General features: G+C 42.1%; 3 protein-coding genes and 1 long non-coding RNA gene across 7 annotated transcripts; 2 read left to right on the forward strand and 2 right to left on the reverse strand.

Annotated features, from left to right (window-relative positions):
* Nucleotides 1-905: 905 nt before the first annotated feature.
* On the reverse strand, nucleotides 906-13,228 carry LOC107224840 (dynein axonemal heavy chain 7-like). The gene is made up of 5 exons (XM_015665051.2): nucleotides 13,141-13,228; nucleotides 9,907-12,915; nucleotides 7,795-9,735; nucleotides 5,579-7,704; nucleotides 906-5,441 (listed from the first exon to the last, which is right to left on the reverse strand). Exons 1-5 carry the CDS (start codon nucleotides 13,226-13,228, stop codon nucleotides 906-908), a joined length of 11,700 nt encoding a protein of 3,899 aa, XP_015520537.2.
* Nucleotides 13,229-14,057: 829 nt separating this feature from the next.
* On the forward strand, nucleotides 14,058-17,200 carry LOC107224850 (spliceosome-associated protein CWC27 homolog). Its single transcript, XM_015665061.2, has 8 exons — nucleotides 14,058-14,195; nucleotides 14,502-14,711; nucleotides 14,888-15,088; nucleotides 15,283-15,422; nucleotides 15,513-15,767; nucleotides 15,840-16,013; nucleotides 16,117-16,304; nucleotides 16,367-17,200. Exons 1-8 carry the CDS (start codon nucleotides 14,154-14,156, stop codon nucleotides 16,690-16,692), a joined length of 1,536 nt encoding a protein of 511 aa, XP_015520547.2. The 5' UTR covers nucleotides 14,058-14,153; the 3' UTR covers nucleotides 16,693-17,200.
* LOC124294546 lies at nucleotides 14,666-15,416 on the reverse strand. The gene is made up of 3 exons (XR_006904426.1): nucleotides 15,223-15,416; nucleotides 14,850-14,996; nucleotides 14,666-14,753 (listed from the first exon to the last, which is right to left on the reverse strand). It is a non-coding gene; the product is annotated as an uncharacterized LOC124294546 (long non-coding RNA).
* A 1,048-nt stretch (nucleotides 17,201-18,248) lies between the features above and the next one.
* Nucleotides 18,249-24,560, forward strand: LOC107224854. Of its 4 annotated transcripts, none has more exons than XM_046742439.1 (8): nucleotides 18,249-18,432; nucleotides 19,082-19,159; nucleotides 22,154-22,371; nucleotides 22,504-22,685; nucleotides 22,782-22,923; nucleotides 23,062-23,769; nucleotides 23,852-24,081; nucleotides 24,185-24,560. In XM_046742439.1, exons 2-8 carry the CDS (start codon nucleotides 19,126-19,128, stop codon nucleotides 24,510-24,512), a joined length of 1,842 nt encoding a protein of 613 aa, XP_046598395.1. In that variant the 5' UTR covers nucleotides 18,249-18,432; nucleotides 19,082-19,125; the 3' UTR covers nucleotides 24,513-24,560. The 4 variants fall into 4 exon arrangements, with proteins under 4 accessions (XP_046598395.1, XP_046598394.1, XP_015520550.2 ...); XM_046742438.1 differs by having other exon boundaries at nucleotides 18,251-18,318; nucleotides 18,619-19,159; XM_015665064.2 differs by lacking the exon at nucleotides 18,249-18,432 and having other exon boundaries at nucleotides 18,495-19,159.
* The last annotated feature ends 1,286 nt before the right edge of the window (nucleotides 24,561-25,846 follow it).

Below are 25,846 nucleotides of genomic sequence, written 5' to 3' on the forward strand. Positions count from 1 at the left end.
GTTTGAAAAGGTTTGTGCCTTCGTTATTGTACTTTTCGGAGTCTTATCCATCTGCCAGTGCGCTGGTGTCGATGATCTATTAAACGATTCAACGTTAGTCAGAAAGCAGCTGAACTGTGTGTTGGACAAAGGACCGTGCGATGCGATTGGAGTCTCTGTAAAAGGTAACTGCTAAATTAAAGTAACAATTTTGCCGGAATTTGGAAAATCAGGTGCAATTATAGTCCAGCTGACTGTAATTGTCAAACGTCATGACTGTGAATTGACTGGATCATTCCGTATCCTTGCACAATCTGTAGGTGTTTTGTAATAATTTTACGAAAGTGCATCAGTTGAAACAAAAGAAATCGCGCAGATGGTTGACTGTAGAATAATAATAGTTCCTCGTAAATGCGAATATCTAGCCCGACTTTCAAACATTTTTTTATTTTGTGTGACAATAAATTTTGATAATTACGTAAACTGTTTTTATTTTTTAACAGCTTCAATCAGGGAAGTATTAATCAACAATTGCCGCAATTGTAACCAACAACAGGCAGCGAATGCACGTAGAGTTATGGAGTTTGTGAGGACGAGGTACCCGGCTGAATGGAACGAAATAAGTCGCAAGTACGTGGGAAGCGCCAGGGGATGATTTAATTCGAACAAAATTATTGTAAGCTCTGTTAATAAAAACTTGTCAATTCAATAAAAAAAATATAATGTCTGTTATCGTATGAATCGATATATTATGTTACTATTAATTCCTGATTAGTTTTTCTCTGATTTGCATTTCCACTCATTTGTTTTCACCTACCGCCTTGTTACGTCGACTGGCGACGCTTATTCGAACGTACCAGTAAAATATTCTTATCCTTTAACGTCGTGCTTCAGTCGAATCTCCATGATTTGGTGATATTCCGTGACTATTGTTCGTCGCGTTGACAGTAAAGTACAGCTCGCCTGCTTAGCCAGAATTCAATCGGTCTGTCCGTATCGAGATTAACGTTAAGTAGATAATTATTCATACGACCCATCGAGTCAAACGCGTAAATATCTTTGACAACGGATGTGTAAAGTGGACATTCGTATTTTTCCGATTGGCTGATCAAGTCCGTTAGTCTGTAGCGCAGTATCGGCATTCGATTCCACAATACCTTTGGCGAGCTTTCGACGAGCACCATCCGTTCAAGATCCCATCTGGCACTTGTCAGGAACAATCCGCTGATCAAGACTCCATCGATGGTTGACTGAATCGGCAAGTCTTCCGGATGGTATGTCTGAAGAACTTCAAAGTCAAATCGAGCATCGTGTAAAGCAAGGCCTCGTTCTCGGGTGAAAGTCAGACGTGCCGCAGCCAAAAATGCCGTTCCCGAAGAGATACCGCCGAGCCAATAGGCGCGTGGCGAACCTCCCTCGAACCAGTCGTTCAGAAAGTTAAGCCTATTCAGAAGATCTTCGATGAAGATTAGCAACGAACTAGTTGGCGGGTCGTACGGACACGCTTTCCTCCAAGAAATCGGCACTTTCCCCAAATGGATCTCACGCGAAAATTCTTCAAGCGATAGCGTCCATTCACCACGTCCTTGCAACGCGTTTTCCAGGATATCCGCGGAATGCCTCGTCTCTTCTATTAGCACGTTGTACAGCTCCATTTCTCTAAACATAACTGCTTTTATAGGCTCTCGGCAGCTCATCGGATACTTTTTTCGGGCCTCGTCGACGTTGAAAATCCGTGGCAGTTTCGCACGGATATCAGTTATTCGGTTGGGTAGGGATTCACTGTATACTACGGACTTTCCCTGGGCATGGGCTAACTGTATGGTGGACAGGAACACCTTACTGTCGTTGAGCCCACGCACAATAATGGCGTCTTGGGGGAGTCCGTAAATCTCTGGTGAGGTATCGTCCGGGATCGTAAGGACTTGGTTGACGTAGTCACGGTATTCGCACTTCCTAGGAAGCCCATAGGCTGAAGAGGACATGAACCTGAAATTATTTTCACCGTAGACATTTGGGTTAGCAAATTCCTCGAGAATTGAGCCCAGGTAACGCCTATCCTCATCGTCAAGGACTCTACCTCCGTAGTGGCACTGCGCAATGAGATACGACATGGCGTCGAAAGGCACCGGGTTGTATTCGTTTATAAATATCTGCAATCGGCGCGATGCAATTTGGAAGTCTGACTCATCAAAGTCATAGCTCAGGTTCCATCCTCGATAAAGGAATGTCGCTCTGCCTTGTAAAACCGCGTGGAACATGCACAGCCCGTACAAAAGCTTAGTGAAGATCTTGTTCCTCCCGGGACAACCTTCAAAATATTCGCGATTGCATACTGGTTCCGTGTAATAACGACTTGTCAGATTTCTCTTCAGGTCGGCTGATGGCTCGTTCGTCATTTTGACTCCACGTTCAAGTATGGCGATGGGGAATTCGCACGTTGGATAGCTTGACAGCCACAGTCGGAAGTCGAGCGACGTGTTGGAGGCGTCAAACGTTTCACATATTCTTTCTAGGGCTGGTAGCCAGTCACTAGCCAGATGACAATTTTGCAGAAATATCCACCACCCTTGCCGCTGACCCCGCTTTATTATGGATTTTGCGTGATTCTCTTGGCCTTGTCCTAACGAAAGAGAGACAAACCTTGCTGAGAAGCCCAGCTTGTTTGCGAGCTTTGCAACTGACGCTGTCGGGTCAAATCCAGGACTTAGGAGAAATATCAACGGTACTAGGCAGTTAGACTCTACGAAAGACTTTGCCACGTCGAAGAAAGGTGGTGACACAAATCTTTCCCCCATTCCCAGCTTCACGAATTGTGTCACCTTTACAACTAGCCTATCTGGCCGTATGATGCGCATCAGGATTACTTGCTGGAATGGTGTCAGCTTCTCGTGCCAAGGTGCGGGAATCGAGAAGTTCTCAGGGTGTTCTAGATCGTGGTAAACTTTCCAGGTGCGTGCATCCGCACAAAAACTCTCCGGAAAATCCTTAAAGGATGGGAGAACTTTGCTGGCTTTACAAATCTCCTTCCATGATTTCTCCGTCAACCAATCAAAGCATGGAGCAGGCAGTTTAGTTTTCAGGTCACTATCGACTACCGAGTCTCCAGCTAAGAAAAAGTCGAGTTCCTCATTTGTGATTGCTTTAGTATCTAGCATTATCTCGATGTATAGGATTAGGGAATAAAGAAGTTTGTCTCTCTCGAAAAGGCCTCGTGATACACTTTCATATAAATTGTTGGTGAAAGCTTGATTAAGATAATTGAGACGTTTCTGTAAAATAATGCTTCTATTTGAAGTCTCGATTGATCTAATGTACAGATGTACAAACCATTCGAGAGAGAAGCGGTACATTGGATTGACAATTGGAAGACCGGCCAAGGTCCGGTAAATTGCAGCACTGTGTGCAGCGAAAGGACGGTACCTCTGGCGAAATGTGTCGATATACGTTTCAGTTGCACTGCTGGCTTCTTGTTTCTTTACGATACTCACGGCCAGGTGTTTTGAGGAATCCAGGAGCTTGATAGCATTATCGTCTTCGAGGATGTTAGTGGTGGACGTGGAGAGTGTTATCAATATGTTGTCTTCCTCCTGCTTCAAATTCTTCTTATTTGCCGCACTCTGTATTAGCAAATTTTCAAGCTTTTCTTGGAGGTCCGGACGCTCTTTAGCAACAACTAGATTCAGCAGTTTACTCTCCAACCCTTCATTTGTCAGAGAGAAGTCGATCACTGATGCCAAATTAAAAATGTAAGGTGGATATCGTGGATTCGGAAGCTTCGTCGTAATGTAAAGTCTAAATCGATCAGAATACTTCAGTGTTTTAGACGCGATTGTTAGGTAGGTGATGCCGTTAATCCTATGGATATCTTTAGTCAGTATAGGATCTAAAGAAGTGTCTAACTCGTCTTCGATGTTTTCAAGCAGAACCGGCTTTCCAGTTTCTATGCTATGTTCGAGGATCTCCATGTATCTTATATCAGAGAGTTTTATTATTCGAAGACCGTTTGGTGCCTCCATTTTTTTTATCCAGTTGTTCGCCTGGCTCTGCGGGTCGATCAACAGACTCCACATCTTCGAGTTGTCCAAAATCACCGCGTTCTCAGTGGAGTAAGCGTCTTTGGAAAGTCCATTCACATTCCAAGAGCTAATTTTTATCTCAGAGCCAAGAATATCGACAAAGCTGAATTCGTTTGAACAGGGCATCTCTGAGGTGATAACATAATCGCGCCATTTTTTCAGAGTCTCCAGTCGATAGGCTGCCGAAAAGGGACCGAGGTAGGCAATGATTCCGCAGGATAGAAGCACATCACCTGCCAAGTTGTCGTAAAATTGTTCTAGTCTCTCTGCGTTACGCATCCAACGTCGCTTCTCACCACCGAGACTGCTGATCAAATTCTCCGCTTTGATCAGCTTTTCCGTGCAACTAGCCACCTGCTTTTCCAGATCCATTTTCTTGGCCAGGGTCGCGCGAAGACTGCTATTCAGAACGGCTAGCTTTGCATTCAAATCGGCTAGGGTCTTACGTTTCTCGTTCAAGACAGCTTCGGTCTCGTCACATTCTCTTTGGGCTGCCATCAGTTTCTCCTTTTTTGGGGCTACCACTTTTGCGACGTCATCGTAGGACACCATCGCTCGCACCCATTTGCACAGCCCCTCCGCTGCGCTGGATGCCTTAACGACGATATTGGGCATGAAGTTCTTATCGGTCATGTAAGTTTTCTTCACGACGTTCATCAAGGCCACGGGAATGTTGTCCTTATCGTAGTCCTTCAGATTTTGCAGGAAATTCATGTCGCCAAGGACACGTTTGCTGGGGCCCCAATAGTCTGTCATTTTTTTACCCGTGACCGGGTCCAGCGAGCGATCCGGAGGAACGTTGAGCATCACGCAGACAGCTGCCATGACGAGTTTTACTGTGTCTGGTGGATTTTTCATGGCTTTTACCAAGGTGATGTCAGCTGGCTTTAGAGTGTTCAGCGCAGCAATTGCGTCCTCAAGAATTGGAATAGCCACGGCCAGGTCGGCTTCGCACTCTGTCTTCAGGGCACTCGCAATTTCCGCCTTCGTGTTTGCAACTTCTTCCTCACGTTTGACTAGCACCGTCGCTCTTTCAACGCTGACATTCTCGTTCTCGATTTCCGTCATTGTTGCAATCGTTTCCTTCGCTGACAACTCGAGCTGAGGCCTTAGCGCCGTTAGTTTTGTCTTCATGCGTGCTACCTGACCTGCAGCAAATTGTAGCTTCTCAAGTCCAGCTACGTATCTATTTCGAGCTGTCGTAATCGACTCCTGTTTACGCGCTATTTGTTCAGCGAAAGACTGTACTAGGTGTAGGTAAGCCGGGATTGTTACGTATGTCAACCTCCCGGTGTTTTTGTCGTACGAATACCCAACTTCCTTGGCAGAGTTGTGGAAATATTTGCAAGCCGTGACACATTTCGATCGTATTGCTTCGGAAATCTGCAGTAACGAAGATAGGTATGTGTCAATGTTGCACTTTTTTGCCTTGGATTACTATGACAGATTAGTTTTATGGTAATGTAATCTAAAACGGTTTCTAATTAATAACGCTGAAATTCATACTAAAAATACTATACCTTGATGTTCTTTGTGTACTTCGTTGCAACTTCTTCAAGGGCAGTCTCCGGCCAACCGTTAAACCAATTTACAGAGCACCTGCGAAGATTCGGGTAAGAGAGCAGACTTCGTCGGAACGCAACCCCGACTGGACTGAAACAGAGCACAAAGTGTAGCTTTTCCCTGCACTGATTGATAAAGTACTCCATTACCGCAACGCTACTGATTTCCAGGTTTCGATCGCCGTTCTGTGCGGCCAAACGCACTGTCTCTATTATTTTCTGTCGTTCATCGGACGCGAATAGATTCGGGACTTCGCCGTAATTTAGTAAGCTGTCGACGTCAAGGAGCTGTTCATCTTTCAACTGCCTGTCAGTAATCAACAGTACGAAATCCTTTCCGCTACCAGCAGAATTTTTCAGAGCATTAGCAAGGTTCGCTCGCCATGTACGTGAGTCGCGAAAAGTTCCGGCTGCAGGCTCGTGAACATCCTGCCGCATTAAGTGACCTGCTAGTCGAGTCAGTGATCTACGCCCTGAGCCATCAACGGCAACAAAGATAAGGCTTTCGCCGGGGATCGCAAGGATCCTGGAAATCCGCGCTAGGTGCTGCAGGGCGCAACCGAAAGGGAGAAGGTCCATCTTCTTCACGTGAGACTCGTTGTACTCGGCAAGGTAGCCGACGATCCTTTTCCTTAGATTTTCGATGCTCGTAATCTCCTCATACCTTCGATTTTCAAGGGTCGCATCACCGTCCATGAAATTTCCAAAGATTAGATCATTCAGACTTTCGTTAGTGAGCTGATCATCGTACTTTGGGAGGTGGTCGAACGCTGTTTCGAATGAGTGATCCTTAAAATAGATCTTGACAGTTTCCTTGATCTTGGTAAACAGCCACTGTGAGTCGTCATCGTTGACGAGGCGATCTCGGAAGACTCGCAGGACCTCATGGACCCAAAGCCGTACGAATATCACCTTTGAGTCTGCAGAGTCTTTTCGTAGGCGCATGCAGCCAGCAACCATCCTTGAGATATCCCTCACATCAAATAGATGGAATACCTTATTGGGGGTTGGCATTAAACTGGTCAAGGTGGCGGTCCACACGTTTAGAGTTGCATTAACAGTATTCTGAATTACGCCGAGTATGTCAGCGCTGAAGCCGTTTCGCTTCAAGCCACTCAAGCAGACGTTGGTGAATATCCTAAAAAGGCTATCTCTGGAAACTGCTGAAATTGTATACACGTTGAAGTGACGTAGAAATCTAGAAGATGGAACTGGCCGCTCGTAGTCAGTCCGAATAGTCATGGCGGCGACGAACATCGTGTCTTGTACGAATATCTTGTCTGGTTCTTCCAAGTCGTACCAGTGTTTGTGATCAAAGTACTGCCTCAGCAATTCGAGGGCTGATTGGGCCCCATCCTCCTGTGTGATGGGCGCGCTCACATCGTCGACAAATGTAACGCAAAACTTACCGTCGGGAGGGCCGTAGTAGCCGCGTTTTTTTTTGTTCAATCGTGAGACGATTAAATTATGAGCCTCGGCTGAAGTGGTTTTTTTCGTGAAAGTAATGAAGTTTGATGTGTAGGAGGAATGCCATGGCCCATTTCGAAGAATGTCGTGTATGCAAATAGTTTTTCCAGTTGCTGGATCACCGCATACTAGGAATTGTTTACGATGACGAATGTGACGGTTAAACAAACTCGCGTGCTTCAAGGTGTCTACCGTGGGCACGACCATTTGGCTAAGGAAACGTGGCTCGACGAGTTTTTCGTTTTTTAGAACGTCCATCCAGTGTTTCCATACTCCACGACCCTTGAACATATAAAAATGATCGCGAATGGAACTATCAGCAGGTACGAGCACGTCCACTGTGCCAACTGGTAGAGTGGGTACCGGATATCCATCGACCCCACCACTCCATAGAGAACTAAAAAACTCTTCGAAGCGGATTCCGGAATCGGAGTAGAGAGTACCGCAAATTCCCCAGACAATGGATTGCACAGCTGCCGCTTGTGTCCATGTCACTTCGTGATCCCGAGAAACGTCAGGCGTATCTGCTATCGCATCACTAACGAACATCTCAACGAGACTTAGGGTTGCGTTGACTTGGTGAAGTGGACTCGTCCTAACAACATGGCGGCAGTTACCTGGTGGATTATTCAAGCGAGAATGTTGTTAGTTCGTATGGATATCCGTTCGGAAAAAAATAAATTGAAATACAATGTTACCAGTCATACCTTGCACGTAGTTGAGGCAAGGATCTAGCAACCATTCCAGAAGGATCTTCACGCACCCGCTTGCATGGATTCGTTCTCGACAGTCCCATTTCTTCAGCCAGGATGTTGTAAGGGATCTCCACCCTAAGGAATGTGGCTCAACGTAAACTAATCCGCAACCCGATACCGTGGCTGGTGATGCTTGCACTAAATTCAGCGTCTCGAAGATGATAGAGGTCGAGCCACGAGACAGCTGTATATTTTCACCAGAGATCAAACACAGTTTTCCGTTGTCATCCAGCACAGTGTTAAAGCTTTCTGCCCATTCAGGCTCAACGGGTCCATCGAAAACTAGCCAAGAAGACTGAGAGTTAGGCTTTTGCTCACAGAACTCCCGAAGCACAGATGATACTATTCCATCGTGCCACACACGTGTCTTCCGATCCAATTTGCCAAAGAGACGATTGAGACCAACGGCCTTTGGGTTTACTGTTCGGATTTCCGTAACTCGGCCGAAGATCGAGTCACCCTCGTCGGCCAATAATGCTAGCGCAGCAGCTAGACAATGAAGGATCGAGGTTTTACCTCCGAACGGCTCACCCATAATTATGATGCCATGACGGGTACAGATTGTTTCGAAAATTTGAATAGCCTTCAGTTCGAATGCTTCGTGTGAACAGAGCTTCCGGTTCTCACATACTTGACGGAAAGCTTTAAGAACTAGTTGATAGCTAGGCGGGGGTAAAATAGCACCTGGGAAAAGATCGAGCAGGATAGCTTGGAACACAACGACGTCACGTTCCATGAATTTCGCCAAGTGAGTATCAATGATAGATCTCAGTAAAATAACCGTTTCTTCTTCGGAGGAGAAATGAAGCTTCAGGTGAACAGCCCTTCTCAGCACGCTCTTCATAGATCTCATCCCAAAGTCGTAGAACAATTCGGTGGCGAAAAGATCTGCACAGAGTTTGTGTGCGGTCACTAGTTTTCTGGCAAGAATTTTCGCATCTGTAAAGCCTCCGGCATAGAGTTCAACTTCTGAGATTGGAAGAAAGTCTGGAAGGACCATTGCTACTGTCCTGAAAAGGGATCTCGTGTTGTTTGGTATAGAAGAGTGGTTCACGTGTCCTGAGTCCAGGGTTACGCAAATATTATAAGTGGGTTTCAGTCTCAGGCTAGTACCCTCGATATCACAACGCTTCGCTGAAGTGCGAATAGCTCGAGTAATCGCGTGGATTTGTTGTCCCACAACGGATAGGACCTCCGGATCAAGCCGATGAAAGTCGTCAAGACACACCCAAGCACCACAGCTGGCAACGCCCTTCATGATGTTCCCTATGCAGAGGTAGTCCATGTGCTCGGAGCACCCAACGACAACACACTGAACGCCCAAAGCCCTGGCAAGCCCTCGAACAGTTTCCGTCTTTCCCGTGGCCGTGGGGCCTTCCAGCGCTCCATACAAGCAGCAGCTTCGAGCTTCGACTAAGGTGCGGTAGCATCTGTCAGTCAAAGGTGTCACGATGATTGGACACGTTGCTTCATTGCCCAAATATTCATAACCGTAGTTCATTGTTGCATCCATCATTCTTACGGTGACCGTCTTTGTTAGTTGATCCTCACCTTCGAGGTAGTATCGCAATTGAACTTGCCAATTGAAGTCCTCCTGTCTGTCAACATTCTTTTCAATAAGCTGCTTTACGATATCCATGTCATGAAGCTCTGCGACTATCATTGTTACCAAAACGAGCCGTTGTTTTCGGGACAATGGTTTTCTGGTTTCTTTTACCAGATCCACAATTTGCATTTCTATGTCTGTTTGATACTTGGCGAGAGCTTTTAAATTACGGTTAGATAAAGCTGCCGTCACTTGGGATGTCCAAAAAATGCGAGTTGCACAAAGAGAAACCATTCCTGGCCAGGCGAAAATCCATGTGATTCTAAAATCAGCACCTTCCTTCACAGCTGAAAAATCATACAGTAATTGTAATGAACAATGATTGTATGATGAAATAAACATTGTTCTTATATTGACGTGGTTTATGCATTAGTGATAGCACATAGGCGAAAACATACATGCAGGCCATTTAAATATTCTTCAATTACCTAAATTAGCAATACCTAACAGTATCATACCATTCTTTTCTATGTATTCTGTATAGCTGGCTCGAACTTTTTCCTGCAAGGTTGTTATTATATCACGTTCAACACGAATGAGCCAATCCTCGGTACGACCAGTATCCATCAGGGAGCGGAAACTACACCCTTGAATGCAAATTTCTTCGCTGTCGTGACCAGTAATGGAATAGCTCTGAGGGTCTGGGTTCGCAGCAAGTCTTGCTAGTCCGTGGAAACACTTGGTAAGGCAGAGTTGGGGATCCTGCGATGAATCACAGAAGTCGAATAGCGTGCGCAGGACCTCCTTATCCGAGAGGAAGAACAATCGTGGAAATCGCAGTCTTTTAGTCATAAGGTAGCGACGAATGCCTTCGTTAATCCTGTCCATGTCCTCAGTACTGCGGAGCACGGATGAAAGCAAATCTTGGCTCTCCGCTACGACGCGGACACGCGGGTCCTTAGAAGTCTTATTCACAGCGGAACTGAGTACTGTGCAGACCGAGGCGTACAACCTAGACTCCCTGGGAAGTTCCAATTTGATTCCTCGGCTGGCGAAAATCGAACGAAGATCTAGCCACCGCTTTTGCAAGGCGATCCATCTTTCTAGTGTTTTTCCGATTGTTTTTAAAGTGGCTTTGAAACTTGCAACCTCACGCTCGATGGGTTTCACAAAGTATGACGTACCCATTTCCTCAATTTTTGTCAGCTGCTCTGCAAGGAGGATCTCTACGTCTTCCGGCTCTATTAACACTCTCAGATCGGTTTTCGTAACCGGCTTCGTTCTCAAGATTAGCGGATCCCATTCATTCATCATGGCAGCAAGTTGTTTCTGAAGAGCTAGTTCCTTGTTTGCTCCAATGCTTATGACTTGGTACTTTTCGATGTCGTGCGTTAGATCGAATCCAATTATCTTTTGCAAGGTAGTTCCAGCATTCGGCACGAGATCGATACCAGCAATCACGGACATTTCGTCCCAGTGCCGTTTAACCAGTGCCGGGTTACAGAAGCATATCGCCAGGGGAACGTACTGGTTGAAATCGTTCACCTCCTTGATCACCTGCCAACACAATTTCAGCGGAGCTGGTTGTTGCATCGGATCTGGGTCATCAACGACCCCTGAAAACCGGTACGATTTGTTCGCCGCCAGGTCCGCCTTTAACTTTGTACGATAAGATCTACTGATTTCACCAAAACGGGCGAAATATTCGTCAGTTTTTTGCTTGATCACATTCGCATCTAGGTAATCGAAAGGTCCGTCGAGCCATACGTCATTGTCACGTTTCCATCTGTAGATCAAGCGAACGAGGGTATGGAATGGCTCAATCGTTTCTTTCACCTCATTAACCTTGGTGAAAGTTGTTTCCGGAAACTTAAATAGCCTCTCCTCCAGATTGATCCAGCTTATCTGTTCGTCTATCCCTTCAACGTGTCGCATCAACATACTGAGGTCGTCAGCGTACTCTCGAATGCGTTTTGCGTCATCCATATCATCGAGAATTACTAGTTTTGGGAAAAACTTGTCGACTTCTTCGTTGAGCACATTTATGCGCCTCTGCAGTTCGTCTTCTAGCTCGCATTTTGTCGCCTCGCATAGTATTGAACTTTCTTCAAACACTGGCCCGATTTTAATGAGCCAATTTATCGTTTGCCTGTTCAGCTCCAGATGCCAGTCGTCCAGAGTAGCAATCCCTATTAAGGAGTCTAGCATTTCAATTGAGCACCGAATCTTCTCTTCAAGTTCCCCAATTAGTACGCTGGAAGCGTATGCCATGTATTCAGTCAGCAGGAATAGGTCTTTGGCGTTATTCGGTACGTTCAATGCCTTTGTTGTCAATTTTTCGAAAGTCTTGCAAATCGACTTATTGTACTCTTGATGATGCCTCACTAGCTCTTTGACAACGATGTCGACTATTCTTGCGGCCTTTGATTTCAGAATTGACTTTGCTGTGGCTTGTGCAAGTTGCCCAACTGCGTAATACTCGTTCGCAACCATATCGTTAGTTTCTTTTATGAACCCAATGAATCTTTTCACTTCAACGCAGCATTCGTGGAACTCGCGGTATTCACTAAGAAACTCCACAATTTTCGCTTCAGTTTCAGGTCTGCATACGACATCGAATTTACTCTTGTGTCGGGCACAATGAGAGTTCACAGGGTGAAAGACTTTTTCTAGGACTGTTTGCAGTCTCTCGTGGGCTTCGTTTCTGAACCATTTTGGCAGTTTTACGTCCATGTAGTTTCTCTTGGTTTTTATCTTCAGATAGTACTCGAAGGGAGTAATTTCCTGGCCTAAGTTTGCCACATCCTCTACAATTTGGTGATAACTTTGGTAGATCTCCTCGATGCATGGATTCATCACGAGTTCGCAATTCGTGTAAAAGAGCTCGAGCTTTAAGCGTGGACACTGATGTGGATCACCCAGAACTTCAATCAAGTCTTCTATGGTCATTATCATGCGATTCAGGATTTCTTGGACAAACAGTCTTGTAGCGCAGCGTAAGAATTGCGTCAAAGTTTTCACTATGCAGGATAGATCAAGATACTTTGGTCTTTTTAATAGTTTTGCTACTTCGTCGTAATAACGCCGCATTATCAGAAGCCCACTGTTCCGAAGATCTTTGGCAACGGCACCCTTCAGCTTGTGTAACTCCAGTAGTCCCAAGCTGTGATAGCGAGAAAATTCTAGGAACTTGTCCGGAAGTCCAGAGTATGCCTTGGCTTTGATCACCCTAATCAATTTGTGGGATAAAAAATACTGTCCTCTGATAAAGTAACGATTTTTCAAAAACGTTTCATAATTTTTTGTCCGGCCTTCGTGAGCAAAGGGAGTCCCGATTGGTGAGAGATCAGGATTTTTTTTCCTTAGACTTGGATGCAGTACCATTTTAATTCCAAATCCATGCATTTCTTCGAGATATTTCTGTCTCGTCTCGTGGATTATTTGTTCCACAATGTGTGGGTATTTGAATCTGATACTTTCGGGGATTAGTCGCAGAATGTTTTCTTCCCACTCTATCGGATGTTCAACTGTAGGTATAGAATTGCCATAAAATTTTGCAATCTGGATGTAAAACGATTCTGGTAACTGGAGGCGTTGGTAACGTGTCTCAATACTATTATTACCCACATCCCTCATCAATAATTCTTTGGCACGCAAATTATCGGCAGAGCTTGCAATTAACTCAACTACTTCACGCGTTCGCTCTTTCTGCGTACTAAATTTAAGTAATGGATTTTTTTCGTAGTCCTTACTTGTAAACTGATTCAAATTTGGTATCGGAGGTCTTCGCGGCACCTTTGTCTTGCCGTAGACGAGATTATAAAACTCTTGTTTTTCCATGTCAAATTATTTTTCTTGTATTTAGTAATTTTAGTCAATTTAATGTAAGTCTATAAGTTTATTTTCAGTCTTTTATTACATCATCCATGCAAGTCTAGAAAAAACGATATATCGTGCAAAAAACAGTGGGACGAACTTTGAATTACTTCGCTATATGTTAGTTTAATTAATTTTACCTTACACGCGCGTATATAATTACGAACACAACTTAAGTATATTCGTTTTGTTATTACTATATGTACTATAATTTTTAATGGAAAAATATGTGTGCGGTGATAAGAATTACTTGTAAACCACGACAGCGAACTGATGTTTGGTCAATAATACCTATATGTTCTTCTTTGTCTTGCAGTGTTACGTCAGTAGTTACTACGGTAAATAAGTATACCTTGTAATTGGTTGAGTTATCGTAACTATTATCGAGCATGATTAAAAAAAAACAACACGTTTCTTGAGCATTTATGCATTAATATGGCAGATTTACGAGTCTGTTATGCTACAGGAGACCCGAAAATCAATCTCTGGAGAAGTTGGTGGTCTTAAATTCTGTTCATAAAACCATTTGACGCAATAGTCAAATTAAATGAATTGATTTGAAATCACAGCTTCCAGCATGGCGTATTTTTGATGCCCAAGCTGTTAATGAACAGTAAACAATTTCTACGTACGGTTTGTGTGCCTAGAGTTTCAAACTTGAATGAAGGATTCTTTTGTACCGACGTATCAAGTGAGGTGTGCTAAGGGGCTAATTTTGTTTAAGAGTCTAAGACTTACCAACGGATGGAAGTATAGACAATTTAGTCCTCGACCAATGAATGAGCTCGATGAGTCCATCTGTTCCTGTATGGAAATATGAAAAGTCTATAAACTACTAGACACTAAAGTTTTCAAATATTTTTGCATATGTTGAAGATATTTGACCACTATGAGTAACATATACATACAAGAGCCGCCTACAACAGGGAAGGTATGAATCCAAATAACTTTACGAGTCTGCGACAAGAATACTGAAATATAATCTGCGCGGAACAACTTAACCTCCAATTCGTACGGATTTACTGTTAAGATTGTCGCCGAGAATAAGGATTAACAATTGTACAAGTCGTTTTAATATGGTTTAAAAGCAACCATCCAGTTTATTCATACGAGTATTTCATACCAGCGGCAGTTTTATAATGCATGAAGTTCGCTTTATCTCATCGTCAACTTTATATCGGCAGTGAATGTTGAGGTCTTGCTTATAGCATATAGGCTGAATCTTAAATTTTTCTAGGTGATACTGCAGACCACTGTTGGCGAAATAGACTTAGAATTATGGACTAAGGAGGCACCAAAAGCTTGTAGAAACTTCATACAGCTTTGTTTGGAAGGTTATTACGATGGCACAATTTTTCATAGAGTTGAAAAAGGTTTTATTATACAAGGTGGCGATCCCACGGGGACTGGGGAGGGTGGCGAGAGTATATACGATGGCCCGTTCAAGGTATGGCACTATTTTAAACGTCGTCTTCAATTGTATCATTATCTATTGAGGTAGAATTAAACTGATCTGTCGTTACTCAATTACTGTTGAGCATTTTCAATGAGAAATAGAAATACGCATACAATATTTATATCGTACTTGCATACAAGTTGAAGAATTTTCTTTATTCATTACAGGATGAGTTTCACAGCAGATTACGTTTTTGTCGGAGAGGCTTGCTTGCAATGGCGAATGCAGGAAAAGATGATAACGGTTCTCAGTTTTTTTTCACACTGGCAGCAACTCCTGAATTGCAAAATAAACACACGATATTTGGTAAAGTTACAGGAGAGACAATTTACAACATGCTCAAACTTGAGGACACATTGGTCGATGAGGTACTGGGAATTTTTTCGTCATATTCCCATATGGAAGTTGAGAATTTTTGGTACGTTTAGTAGTTCGTTTTAAAGTATCCATCTCTCAAGTATAAAATGCAAGAATTGAAAAAAAATTTTCATCTTTAACGTACCAAATGTGACATTCATTTTGACGATTTTCCTAAATTTTTAAAATACGATATTCATTCCAGAACGATCGTCCATTGTATCCGCAAAAAATTGTTAAAACAGAGGTTTTAAATAATCCATTTACCGACATCGAGCCTCGAGTTGAACCCAAACAAGTTGAGGCAGAAAAGCTGCAAAAGAAAGAGAAAAAATCTGGCGTGAAGTACTAATCTTTTTTACACAATTCTAGAAGAAGTTTTTACCTTGTTAACATTGTTAATATTTTTGCCGTGCTGAAACCTTGTAATTGCAGAAATTTCAAACTTCTGTCTTTTGGAGAGGAAGCGGAGGAAGATGAAGAGGAATCTGTTGTTTTGAGCAAACAGTTTAGCACCAAGGGAAAATCAGCTCATGATAATTTGGCCGATCCTAAGCTTAGTTCAGAGCTTGCTATAGACAATGGTGAACCATCTAGTAAAAAGATGAAAGGAGATGAGGATAGTGATTCGGAGAGTGCAACCGAAGAAATATCACTCGATGAGATTGCCAATCTGAGTAAAGAAAAGCAGTAAGCAATGTTTATTTTGCGAATTCATCTACAAACTAATGACTTTTTAACTATCGGACTTTACTCTGCTAGAGCTATGAGAGAAAGGATAAAGAACAAGTTAAAAGACGCTAAAAGTACATCAGATAATAAGAAACCAAAAGATCGGAAGATCGATGAAGTTCAGAACATCGACAATGATGCTGAGCCCGAAGAAGAAGCTTATTACTTGGGCAAAGATCGTGATGAAGAACGAAAGAAAAAAGCGTATGTAATGAAGATGATATATTTTTCCAATTTTGAAGTAGATTGAGATTGGCTGCTGGTACCTCTTTTAACCGTTTAAATTAATTTCATTATTGCTTTTTAGTGAGGAGATACGAAAGGAAATTCGAGACTTGAAACGCGACGTCAGAAGTGAAAAAAAAGCAAAAGAAGAGGAAGCCCAGATACAGGTGGAGAAAGAACAGGAGAAGGAAAAGAAATCTAGCGTTTTAAGGGAGTACATAGAAACCCAGGAGAAGTACAAGGAAGCTAAATCGAAATTGCCAAAAAAAGGTAATTCCTCCTCAGAGAGTATAATTCTAATACAGTGTTTTTACTTTTCTGCATTCTTACAGGCGCATCCCGAGAAAATTTCACTCTGCAGCTATTACAAAAGTTTCGAAGTAAGCTACAAAGCGCTAAGGAACAGGTTGAGGAGTCAACTGAAGTCGCGGAAAAGAAGAAAAAACCAGATAACCAAGACGATGACGGTTTTGACGACGAGAAATGGATGGCGCACACTTTACGGTTCGAGGAAAAAACGCCAGTTTTGGCTAAAGACGCTAGTACAAAGGCCGACGATTGGTTCGAGATTTATGATCCGAGAAATCCGTTGAACAAAAGAAGACGCGGTGAGAAAACACCAAAATTGAAAGACGGTGAACACTCTCGGCATAAATAATAACTATAAAACGCTAACGAACCGTATAGACTTCCAAAAAAGTGTCGTTTTCAAAATTGACAACCAGTTTCCATTGATCTTGATTATAAATTCCAAAACTGTTACAAATCGAATAAGCGTCATCCATTTAATGCAAATCTGATTCAACATTCGCAATTCGACAACCTAAACACAGGATTTGACTACAAATTACAAATGGCATTCGCTAAATGTAATATTTTCTTTATATGTATACATACTTACTGTACAAGCAACTCACAGTGTACATAATTCCGCTACCAGTTCCCGGTAGCGCAAATATTTAGTTTCAATTCAGGTAAAGCGGTGTATTATTAAATTATTCTGGTGGAAATATTTGCATCGCAACATCTATTTGCAATGTTTGCACTTAAAACGGGATGATAATCAAACGATGTAGAAATGATATAGTATACGATCATGTATCGATAACTCTAATCCAATGAATAAATTAATTCTTTTTTCTAGAGGTACATTTCATGTCGGATACTACACTTGTTTCACCCCTTGCACGTTTTATTTGCCTAATCAGTGTTGCGATGTGTGGCGATTAGCATGTCAACGACGGCCATGTTCACTGTCAAATATTTCTAAATAATTTCTTCACAACCAGTTCGTAGACGTACCTTTTTTATTCTACTGGCAAATAAACATTCGTTCGGTAGTTAGGCCAGTAGTTCGACTGGTCAAGAGTCAATTCAAGATTATATGCGGCACTGATAGACTGTTGTGACGTTGTATGAATGTTAATGAAAGAATGTAAACACGCCGAAATGATGAAAAACACAGCGTGGGAAACGCCGCACGCGTAAGATAAGAAAAGATCACATAATTCTGCAATGACTTGACGGTTCAGGATTATACGTGCAATCGTAAAAGAGATTTGAAATGTATGAGAGTAAATCGAGAATAAGCGGGTTGGTGAAATTTTTAATTTTGTTATTCTTGTTGTTATTACCCGTTACTATTGTTATTTTTATTATTATTATTGCTATCTTTTAAATAGCCGATGATATTGCCATGTAGTTATAGTATTTGGATCTGGCAATTACAGCGAAAATCTACCATCGCTCGAGAACCGATCGTATAGCGAAATAAGATAGCTATAGACGCGAAATTTATTAACGTCCCATAAAATGCCTTATACAATTTATACACACAGTAAAATTTATTTGCTTGGATTTGCGTGATTTGCAATTGGTCGTAATTGTGTTTGCGAAGCGGTTCCCGCGTGCCGTAATATAATCCGTCCCTAATTCTACTAGAAAATAAACAAATCATTTTTAAATGGCAGAATATTTGTAGGTATGTAGGCAGTCCTGATATCGCGAGGGAAATCAGTCGTAGCGATTGTGAAGAAATAAGCGTTGAATATCTGCGGATTACCGGTTCTATCTGTGTTATTTTAATGCACGTATGTGTGGAATACACATAATGGTATACCGTCATAATCTATATAGACATTTGAAAATTGATAAGAGAAAACGACTAGTAATAAGTTTGCGCGGGATAAAGCGTCAGTCAGCCAGTAGACAGCGTTCAGTGGAAATCTATTTCTTATATAACTTCCTGCCATCTTTACACGCACGCACGCGCATAATATATAATGTACAAACTTATAGAGGAGACGATAAGATCGCGTAGAGCGTAAAAATTATCAGCGCACGCTCGCTGTCAGATAATTCGTCAGTTTGTATTTAGCCCGTTTCGCTGGACCATCTAGTACCGCATTATAGTTTTTTCTTTTTACTTCTTTTTTTTTTTTTTTCAAACAATATTCGAGAACAACCGAATGCATAAATTTATTCATAATTGATATTACTGATTACGGACACTCGCTGACTAATGTATTTAACATTTTGATGTATATTTATATTGTAGTTTTGTATTGTTTTTATAACTGTGTAGTTATGTAGAACTGACGCATCCCACGATTTATACACGTGAAAGCGGTCTATTCTGAAAACGATAAATATTTTCTATATATATAATGAAATGCGCGGGTCAGAACAATACATGCGCGGAAATCTTATAGAGTAGGATTTCCTTCGAAATCAGTCGATGTAGAGAGAAGAATAAAAAAAAACAGCATTGAAAATACCTTCGAACTAAAGTGATCGTGAGTTTTCAACATCGTCAGCCGGTATCGTAATTGTAAATGTAAATTGCCAAATGTGTGGTGAGTGAATTTACCGATTGCGACGCTAAAACTGCACATGGTATAAGTTGATCGTGTAAAACGGATGGACTAAAACCGAGAAAAATCATTTGAAAACTTGCATCCAATTAGCGATCGATTTAAAAGAAGTAAAAACGTATTATTAACAACGCTGGTTTCAATAATATTCTCGTCTCGTTTTCGGGACGGCAGCTGGATAGTGGGGCTTAAATTATCGCCGAACATTTATAAACTAAATGGCAAGTGTTCCGCTCAAAGCAGCCTTCCTAGGTACGTATATTTTGAGTTTTTTATCACTACAATTACCAACAAACTGAAACGCTGTTCGGTTATTCATTTCGATGAAAAAAAAAAAATATATATATATATATATATATGTTCGTAAAATTCTCCACAAGTTTTGGGATCTGCGTGACACGTGCGTGTTGCTATCACATGCATTGTTTAACACATCATTATCGAAAACATGTCGAGTATTCATATTCAATCACGTCGCCCGAGACTGCTCTTAATTTCCCGCCAAATTCAATAGACGCGAATTGAATATTAGAATTCAACTCGGTTGTTTAATTTTTTTTTTCAAAATATGATCCTCAACCTAATTTCATTTCGAAATATTTGTATATATTTCGTACAAGCGGAGTCAACTGAACGAATTTGGGTTGCCATAAGTATATATACGCGTACATGTGTAAGAATCGTACGAACGTGTTTGCGAAAAAGGAAATGCCATTTCTACGATTGTATAATTTTCGTCTTATCACTGGAGTAGTGTACAATATATCACGATTGTCACAGGAGTAAATGTTTTTGAAACGTTATTTTTCTGAGACATCTTATTTGACCAATGCTTCTGTAAACACGGATCTTGCCGCTCGCGTAGTCATTACAAATAAAGTTATCTCCGCTATTTCAATTTCAGAATAGGTCATCGGGATCGATGTATAAGGTTTAAGTTTTTATTCTCGAGTGCTGTAAATCTGTCGAAGAACTTTAATACGGTGCGTCATTTGTTAAATAGTTTATATACCTGGGTGCTATTCTGTACAACACAAGAAAGTAATCATCTAATGTCACTCATGATTGACGTAGGCAATACCAAACCTTTCTTTGGTATAACGAAAATGATCGATGCTTATATGTTTACGATTAGTGGGATTAAAATCCCTTCGACCCCGCAGCGCATGTTACTTAGTAACAAACGTGTTTTACTGTCGGAGAAACTGATGTATAATTGTCATCCTGTATTGTTACACATATATTTGAAATTGTTCGCTCTTCTACAGCGGATCATTGCATACCTCAATCGCGATAATCGTGTGATGTTCATCAATAAGGAAAGTGGGATCGCAGTGCCGATTTTTAATGTGGTTTTCATTCACGTTTGGAAATTTTGTTACGTTTACCATCGTAACAAGAATAATAAAGATGTAATATCTAGGTTTAAATTATTGCAACTTTTGTTTATGCAATAACTTGTTGAGATCTGGGTATTGATATTAGCAGTATTTGGAGTTAGCTTTTACTTTTCAGGTTCACGATTATTCTCCGATGTAGTGTGATGGACACCGAATGAAACGTTTTATTGATTCGACACTATCTTTGATGTAATTTCTTTACTGTCTGGCAGATTATTCGTATAAATTATTAAACTGACTTCATTCTCTTCATGACCTGATTGCCAATTATTCCTCAAGTAAACTTGAAATTTGAAAAATGTCACGATAAAGACTTCACAAGTCGTTTCAGAGAGCGAATCCTAACTTTTTTGTCGTTTTAAGAGGGTGGGTGGGATAGATGCTACAATTTTGTTATTAATTTCAATGAAACAATTCTAAAATGTTCACGAAACTATAAATAATAAAGTTCTCAAACTCAAATTCCTTCAAGTGTTTCCATTTTCTAAAAAAAAAAAAAAAAAACTCCTAAAAAGTGGTATGATTTTAGATCGTCCGATCCCTGTTGAGCGGATGGAACTTTCACTAAAAAATTAAAAATCTGAACCGAGATATTTCTCGGATTAGTAAATGGTAGACGGAGAGTGCAGACCAATTTTCAACTAAAGATATTAACAACGTAGACATTATTTAGCTTGAAAAATCGAGAAAAATCTGTTCGCATGAGCTGTATGAAGCGTGTCATGGAAAAACTGAATCAACAATTTACACACTAGACTTTAAACGCGTGCGTAGAAAGTCTTGGGCTGTCGTACTGTTAATTTCGCATTACTTTGAAAACCGATAAGATTAACGACTTGATTACGAGCAATTACCATAAAATTTCAGGGTACTTGACGTACAGCGGGTCGTGCTATACAGCCTTTTATACGGGGGCAATAAGAAAACTGAAATCGCATCACTTTGCCTACGGATAAGATAGGCTCGGCATTAAAAAGGGTTATTTCCAATTCACGATTACAAACTAGCAACTTCCACGATCATACGTATACATATACCTATATACCTGACATACCCATTCAATTGTAGCCTGGAAAATACGCACGTCTAGGTTGTCAGAGGTAGAAATCATTACGCTATAGATTAGTCACGGTGAAGCGAGATGGAGAGAATAGAAAGATATCAGCATGTGCGCGTTCGTATTAAAATGATTTTCCACGAGTGAAACGAGCTGGTATCTCACGATCAGTGAACGTTTGTTGCTAAATTAACTTCTGCAAAAGCTTGTCGGTGATCGTTATGGTTGATTAATACATTGAGATTACTCAGTTCTAACTTATCTGACATAGTGGAGTGTCTTATCGCGAGACATCGAAAGATTGTTTATGCATAGAACTACACCACTTCTTACCGATTGCACTGTTGACCAGCGATATGGACTTGCCGATTTACGGACTGATATACTGACACTACAGAGAAAAAGCCGACAATTATCTAGTGTATTCGTGATATACTAGTGCACATTCACAATTGATATAACATTAGAAAATTCGCGAATCTCGGTGTATCCAATATTATTCTAACATGTAATAGCATAGAATTGCATAATATGCGGTTCGATCTCAAGTATTATGATCAAAACCTCGAATCTTCATCATATTCTTGTCGTGAGAATAATTTCAGGATTATTGATAATATTATGCATACTTAATACTTTGGATTTATAACACATACGTATTTTTCCTCTGCATGCCACCATGGCATACGCAAAGTAGTCGCATTATAACGCTGCGGGTATCATTCAATTCTAATTCGAAAAAATTAAATCTCAGTCAACTTAATCAGTCAGTGTACGCAATCATTTCAGAGGAAGGTGTGCGACCCAGGGATTGGGAGCCCCGGCGACGATCCTTCAAGATCCCCTTCAGGTTGTTGCGGCTCTGTGTCCTCGGGACGTTTCTGCCCGCTTTACTGGTCACTGGTCCGATTTACTTGCGCTATCACGTGTATTCGGATCAGCTTTATCCCTTGGCCGCGTCTGACCAACGGTTAATCGATGGAAAAGTGTCAACAACTTGGTGCCAGGTTAGTTGAAAAGAGAGTCTGCAAATGAATAAATAGAAAAATATAGACGCCGATTACGGGCAAAGGTTTTCAGGAGAATATAATTTCATATCTATTAACAGAACGTCTGTGCGTGTCTATTTTTCTCGACAGACGCAGTTGGTGAAAGTAAACGGAACATTCAATGCTTACCTGCTGGATCAGCAGCCAGAGATCAAGGCGGAAACAGTGCCCGTGACGATGACGAGGCACTTGGTCCTCGAGGACGACATGAAGGAGTACTGGGGCTTTTATTTGCTCCGAGGCAGCAGCGTCACCGTCTCAACCTGTGTAAGGTAGTCCGATATTCTTTCAAGGTTACACAAGAACCACACGTACGTGGGTCATTCGCTAGCGTCCGAAGTTTGAGTTGTGATTTTGTGCTGTAACAGATGGCCAGGTGCTTCGTTGACCATCATTCGGGGTCACAGACACCTTCACGAGTGCGCTTTTATTGGCGATGACAGTAGCGAGGAACTCGAAGAACTCTACGAGATCGCCCAAGAACAGGGACTGGTAAATCCATCCGTGCCTGTAAGCTTCATTAATTTTATCCTCCACGGGTAAAAGTCTTTTCAGTCAAGTGTCGTAACACCATGCACCGTACTTGTTGAACCTCAAGCAGGTATGAGTGAGAACGATTCAAAAACATTTACCTTGTTTCTTTCGCAGGACGGGCCCAGCAATGAACCTGAGAAGATGGAGAGGGTGCGAGTGGGGGTCAAGTTCCACGACGAAAGTAGAGTCACGGGCGTTAACCACACGTTACCTGCATCCAGTGGCATTCACCAATTGTCGAGCCACGAGCTGGACGCGCAGCAAATGCGGAACATTCTCACCCAACTCTTCGCGAAGACCCTGTTGACAAAGAATAAGCAGAAGGAAACGCCCCATCATCACTACGAAGGAACGTACAGAGAGTCCTCGAACATCGACAGGCCACCGACTGGGACTCCTGATGATTATGTGAATCTGTTCCATAGTGACGAACTCCCGGCGACTCAGAGCTACGCGAAGCAGACGACGCCGGCCTCGCCGATACCCACGACGGTAAGGGAGACCGACCAGGAGATGCGGAACACGACAACTGATCCTGGAATCGACTCGGGCGAAGTATTCAAGGACGTGCTTAGTAAGCTTCGATCTCTGGGGTCGCGGGGAAAAACTGTTCTTCAGGATCTCATGGCGGAGATCGGACCGGAGAGAGACGCGAGTTCTGAGGGGCTGCGGAGAATGGTTAACGACGCTATTCAGGATGATGGAGATGTCTTGACTGCAGAGGAGCGTAGAAGAAGAAGAAGAAGGGAAGTCATACTTTCATCACCGCTCAATGCTGAACTAAACGAGGACGACGCGGACGGAGACGCCGCCGTCGAAGAGGTGGGTGACGCGAGGATTACCTCCACCTTATAAACACAAATTTGTGTCACGTATGAATTAATTGATTAATTTAACGACGAAGGGGATGTTGAACCCGGACGGCATAGCCGAGGATCGTGGCACCGTGAACGAAACAACTATGAACGATAGAAGCAACAGCGAGTTCTGGAGTTCCTTCAGCAGCTCCGAGGAGCGTCTCCTGGAGTGCAATGGTCTAATTTTGAATCTTCCACTAACGCCTCATCGTCATTGTACCCCGAAGTTCGAGGGTGACCATGTCGCTGCTTCTTTGGCCAACACCGTCACTTACAGGTTCGGCATTTGCCAATTTGCAAAAATTTTGCTAATTTTTAGGCTCCCTTTTATCCATTGTCGTGTAATAATGTAATGCATTGTATGTACATTGGTGTTTCAGGGTACCGTCGAACGGTTACTACTTCTTCGTGTTCAATTCCGAGAATGAGATTCAGCCGAACTTTATAAGGATACGTTTCGAGCTGGAGAAAACGTCCTACGACACGTCGAATCCGATGCAGTCCTGCAAGAACAGCACCGGCGCCTGTTCCCTGCCCCTCAGTTTCTTCAGCGCCCAGAAGGCGGTCCTGGAATTACCATTGACTGGAAATGAGTCACAGTGGAACGAGGAATACGTGGTAGTCTCGACCTGCGAGCCGAGGACGGCCATTTACGTGGTTTGCATAGTCTCCGTGCCTATCCTCGTTCTCGTATTCGCTTTTCATTGAATGCGGAAGAGTTTCTTGATGAGAAACTGCCGGCTGTGTCTTTTGGGCACTGTTGTCGGCGAAAAGAATTTCTACTCCGAAAAATAGAGAACTCTCGAGGATATTGCGGCAGAAGGAGATGCTACGAGGTGTTCAGAATATACAAGGCTCGGTAGTTCACCGAATGATCTCTATACTGCAGCCAAAGAAGAATATCAATTACCGGAAAAATTTACATAACTATACGTTCAGGGATAGATAATATGATTAAATATTGTATCTTTATATCGTACTGTGTTTCTGAGCCGCATTGTAACCCGTGTAATGTAAGTGATGCTGCGTTGTGATATTGATTAAGTATATACCGTTACTAATTTTTTACACGATATAATTAAACCAGGGTTAACTCTTTTGAAATTGGAGCCACTTCATTCACTTTCCACTTTCCACTCGACGCTTTTCAGCGTCTTAAAAACTAATCCTCCGTCGTGTCCTCGTGCTTAATCCCTTGGATTAATTTTTCATGCTCCCATTCGCATCGGTGATAATACATTGACCCCGTGGCAAGGGCGGTGGGGCCGTGGGCGGAGTGAGTTTCTTATCAGCACCGAACACTCCCAGCTTACCCTCCTCCCACCCTCCGGGACCGAGGGCTGTAGATTTTTCATCGCCGCTATTTTCCTTCTGCGGTCGATAACTCGGGCATGCCGAAAAATTCACTACCCACATGTGACGGATCGTTGGAAATATGTTGCATATGTGCGAACATTGTGTGATATGTGAAAAAATTAACAATGCACCGTATTGTTTCAAAGACGATATTATACATTTCCAGAATGCGATGAATGATGAATTTATCAGACGATACAAAGTATCGTTGACAGATTTTCCTAAGAGAAGTGTTCTGTCCGTTTATTCACAATATCATATTAGGGTGGGGGGAAAAATATAGATAAATCAAAAGATCGAAGAGCCACGATATCGAATTTTTACAGAATCGAAAACTTGATTTATAGAATATTTAAATTTGTAAAGTTGAAGTATGGAGAAGTAAAAGGATAGAAAGATCAGGACATAAAATGCCAAACTGTATAGAATCGTCAGAATTCCTGGCGATAATGTATAATCGCATATATTGCAGATTCTCGATTTTGCCTTTCTATATTTTGTCGTTCTGTATTTAGACTTTCTATATTTTCAATTTTTTAAACTTGGATTTCCACATTTTTAAATTCTACGTACAAGATTTTCGCATCTGTGGAAATTCGGTATTCCGTTCCTTCTGTAAATCGGTAATACTTGTTTTTTTCACCCCTACTCTTGTATAACAGATTTTCGAGATACTAACCGGCGCA

Source organism: Neodiprion lecontei, chromosome 1 (assembly GCF_021901455.1).
Source record: "Neodiprion lecontei isolate iyNeoLeco1 chromosome 1, iyNeoLeco1.1, whole genome shotgun sequence".
Lineage (NCBI taxonomy): Eukaryota > Metazoa > Arthropoda > Insecta > Hymenoptera > Diprionidae > Neodiprion > Neodiprion lecontei.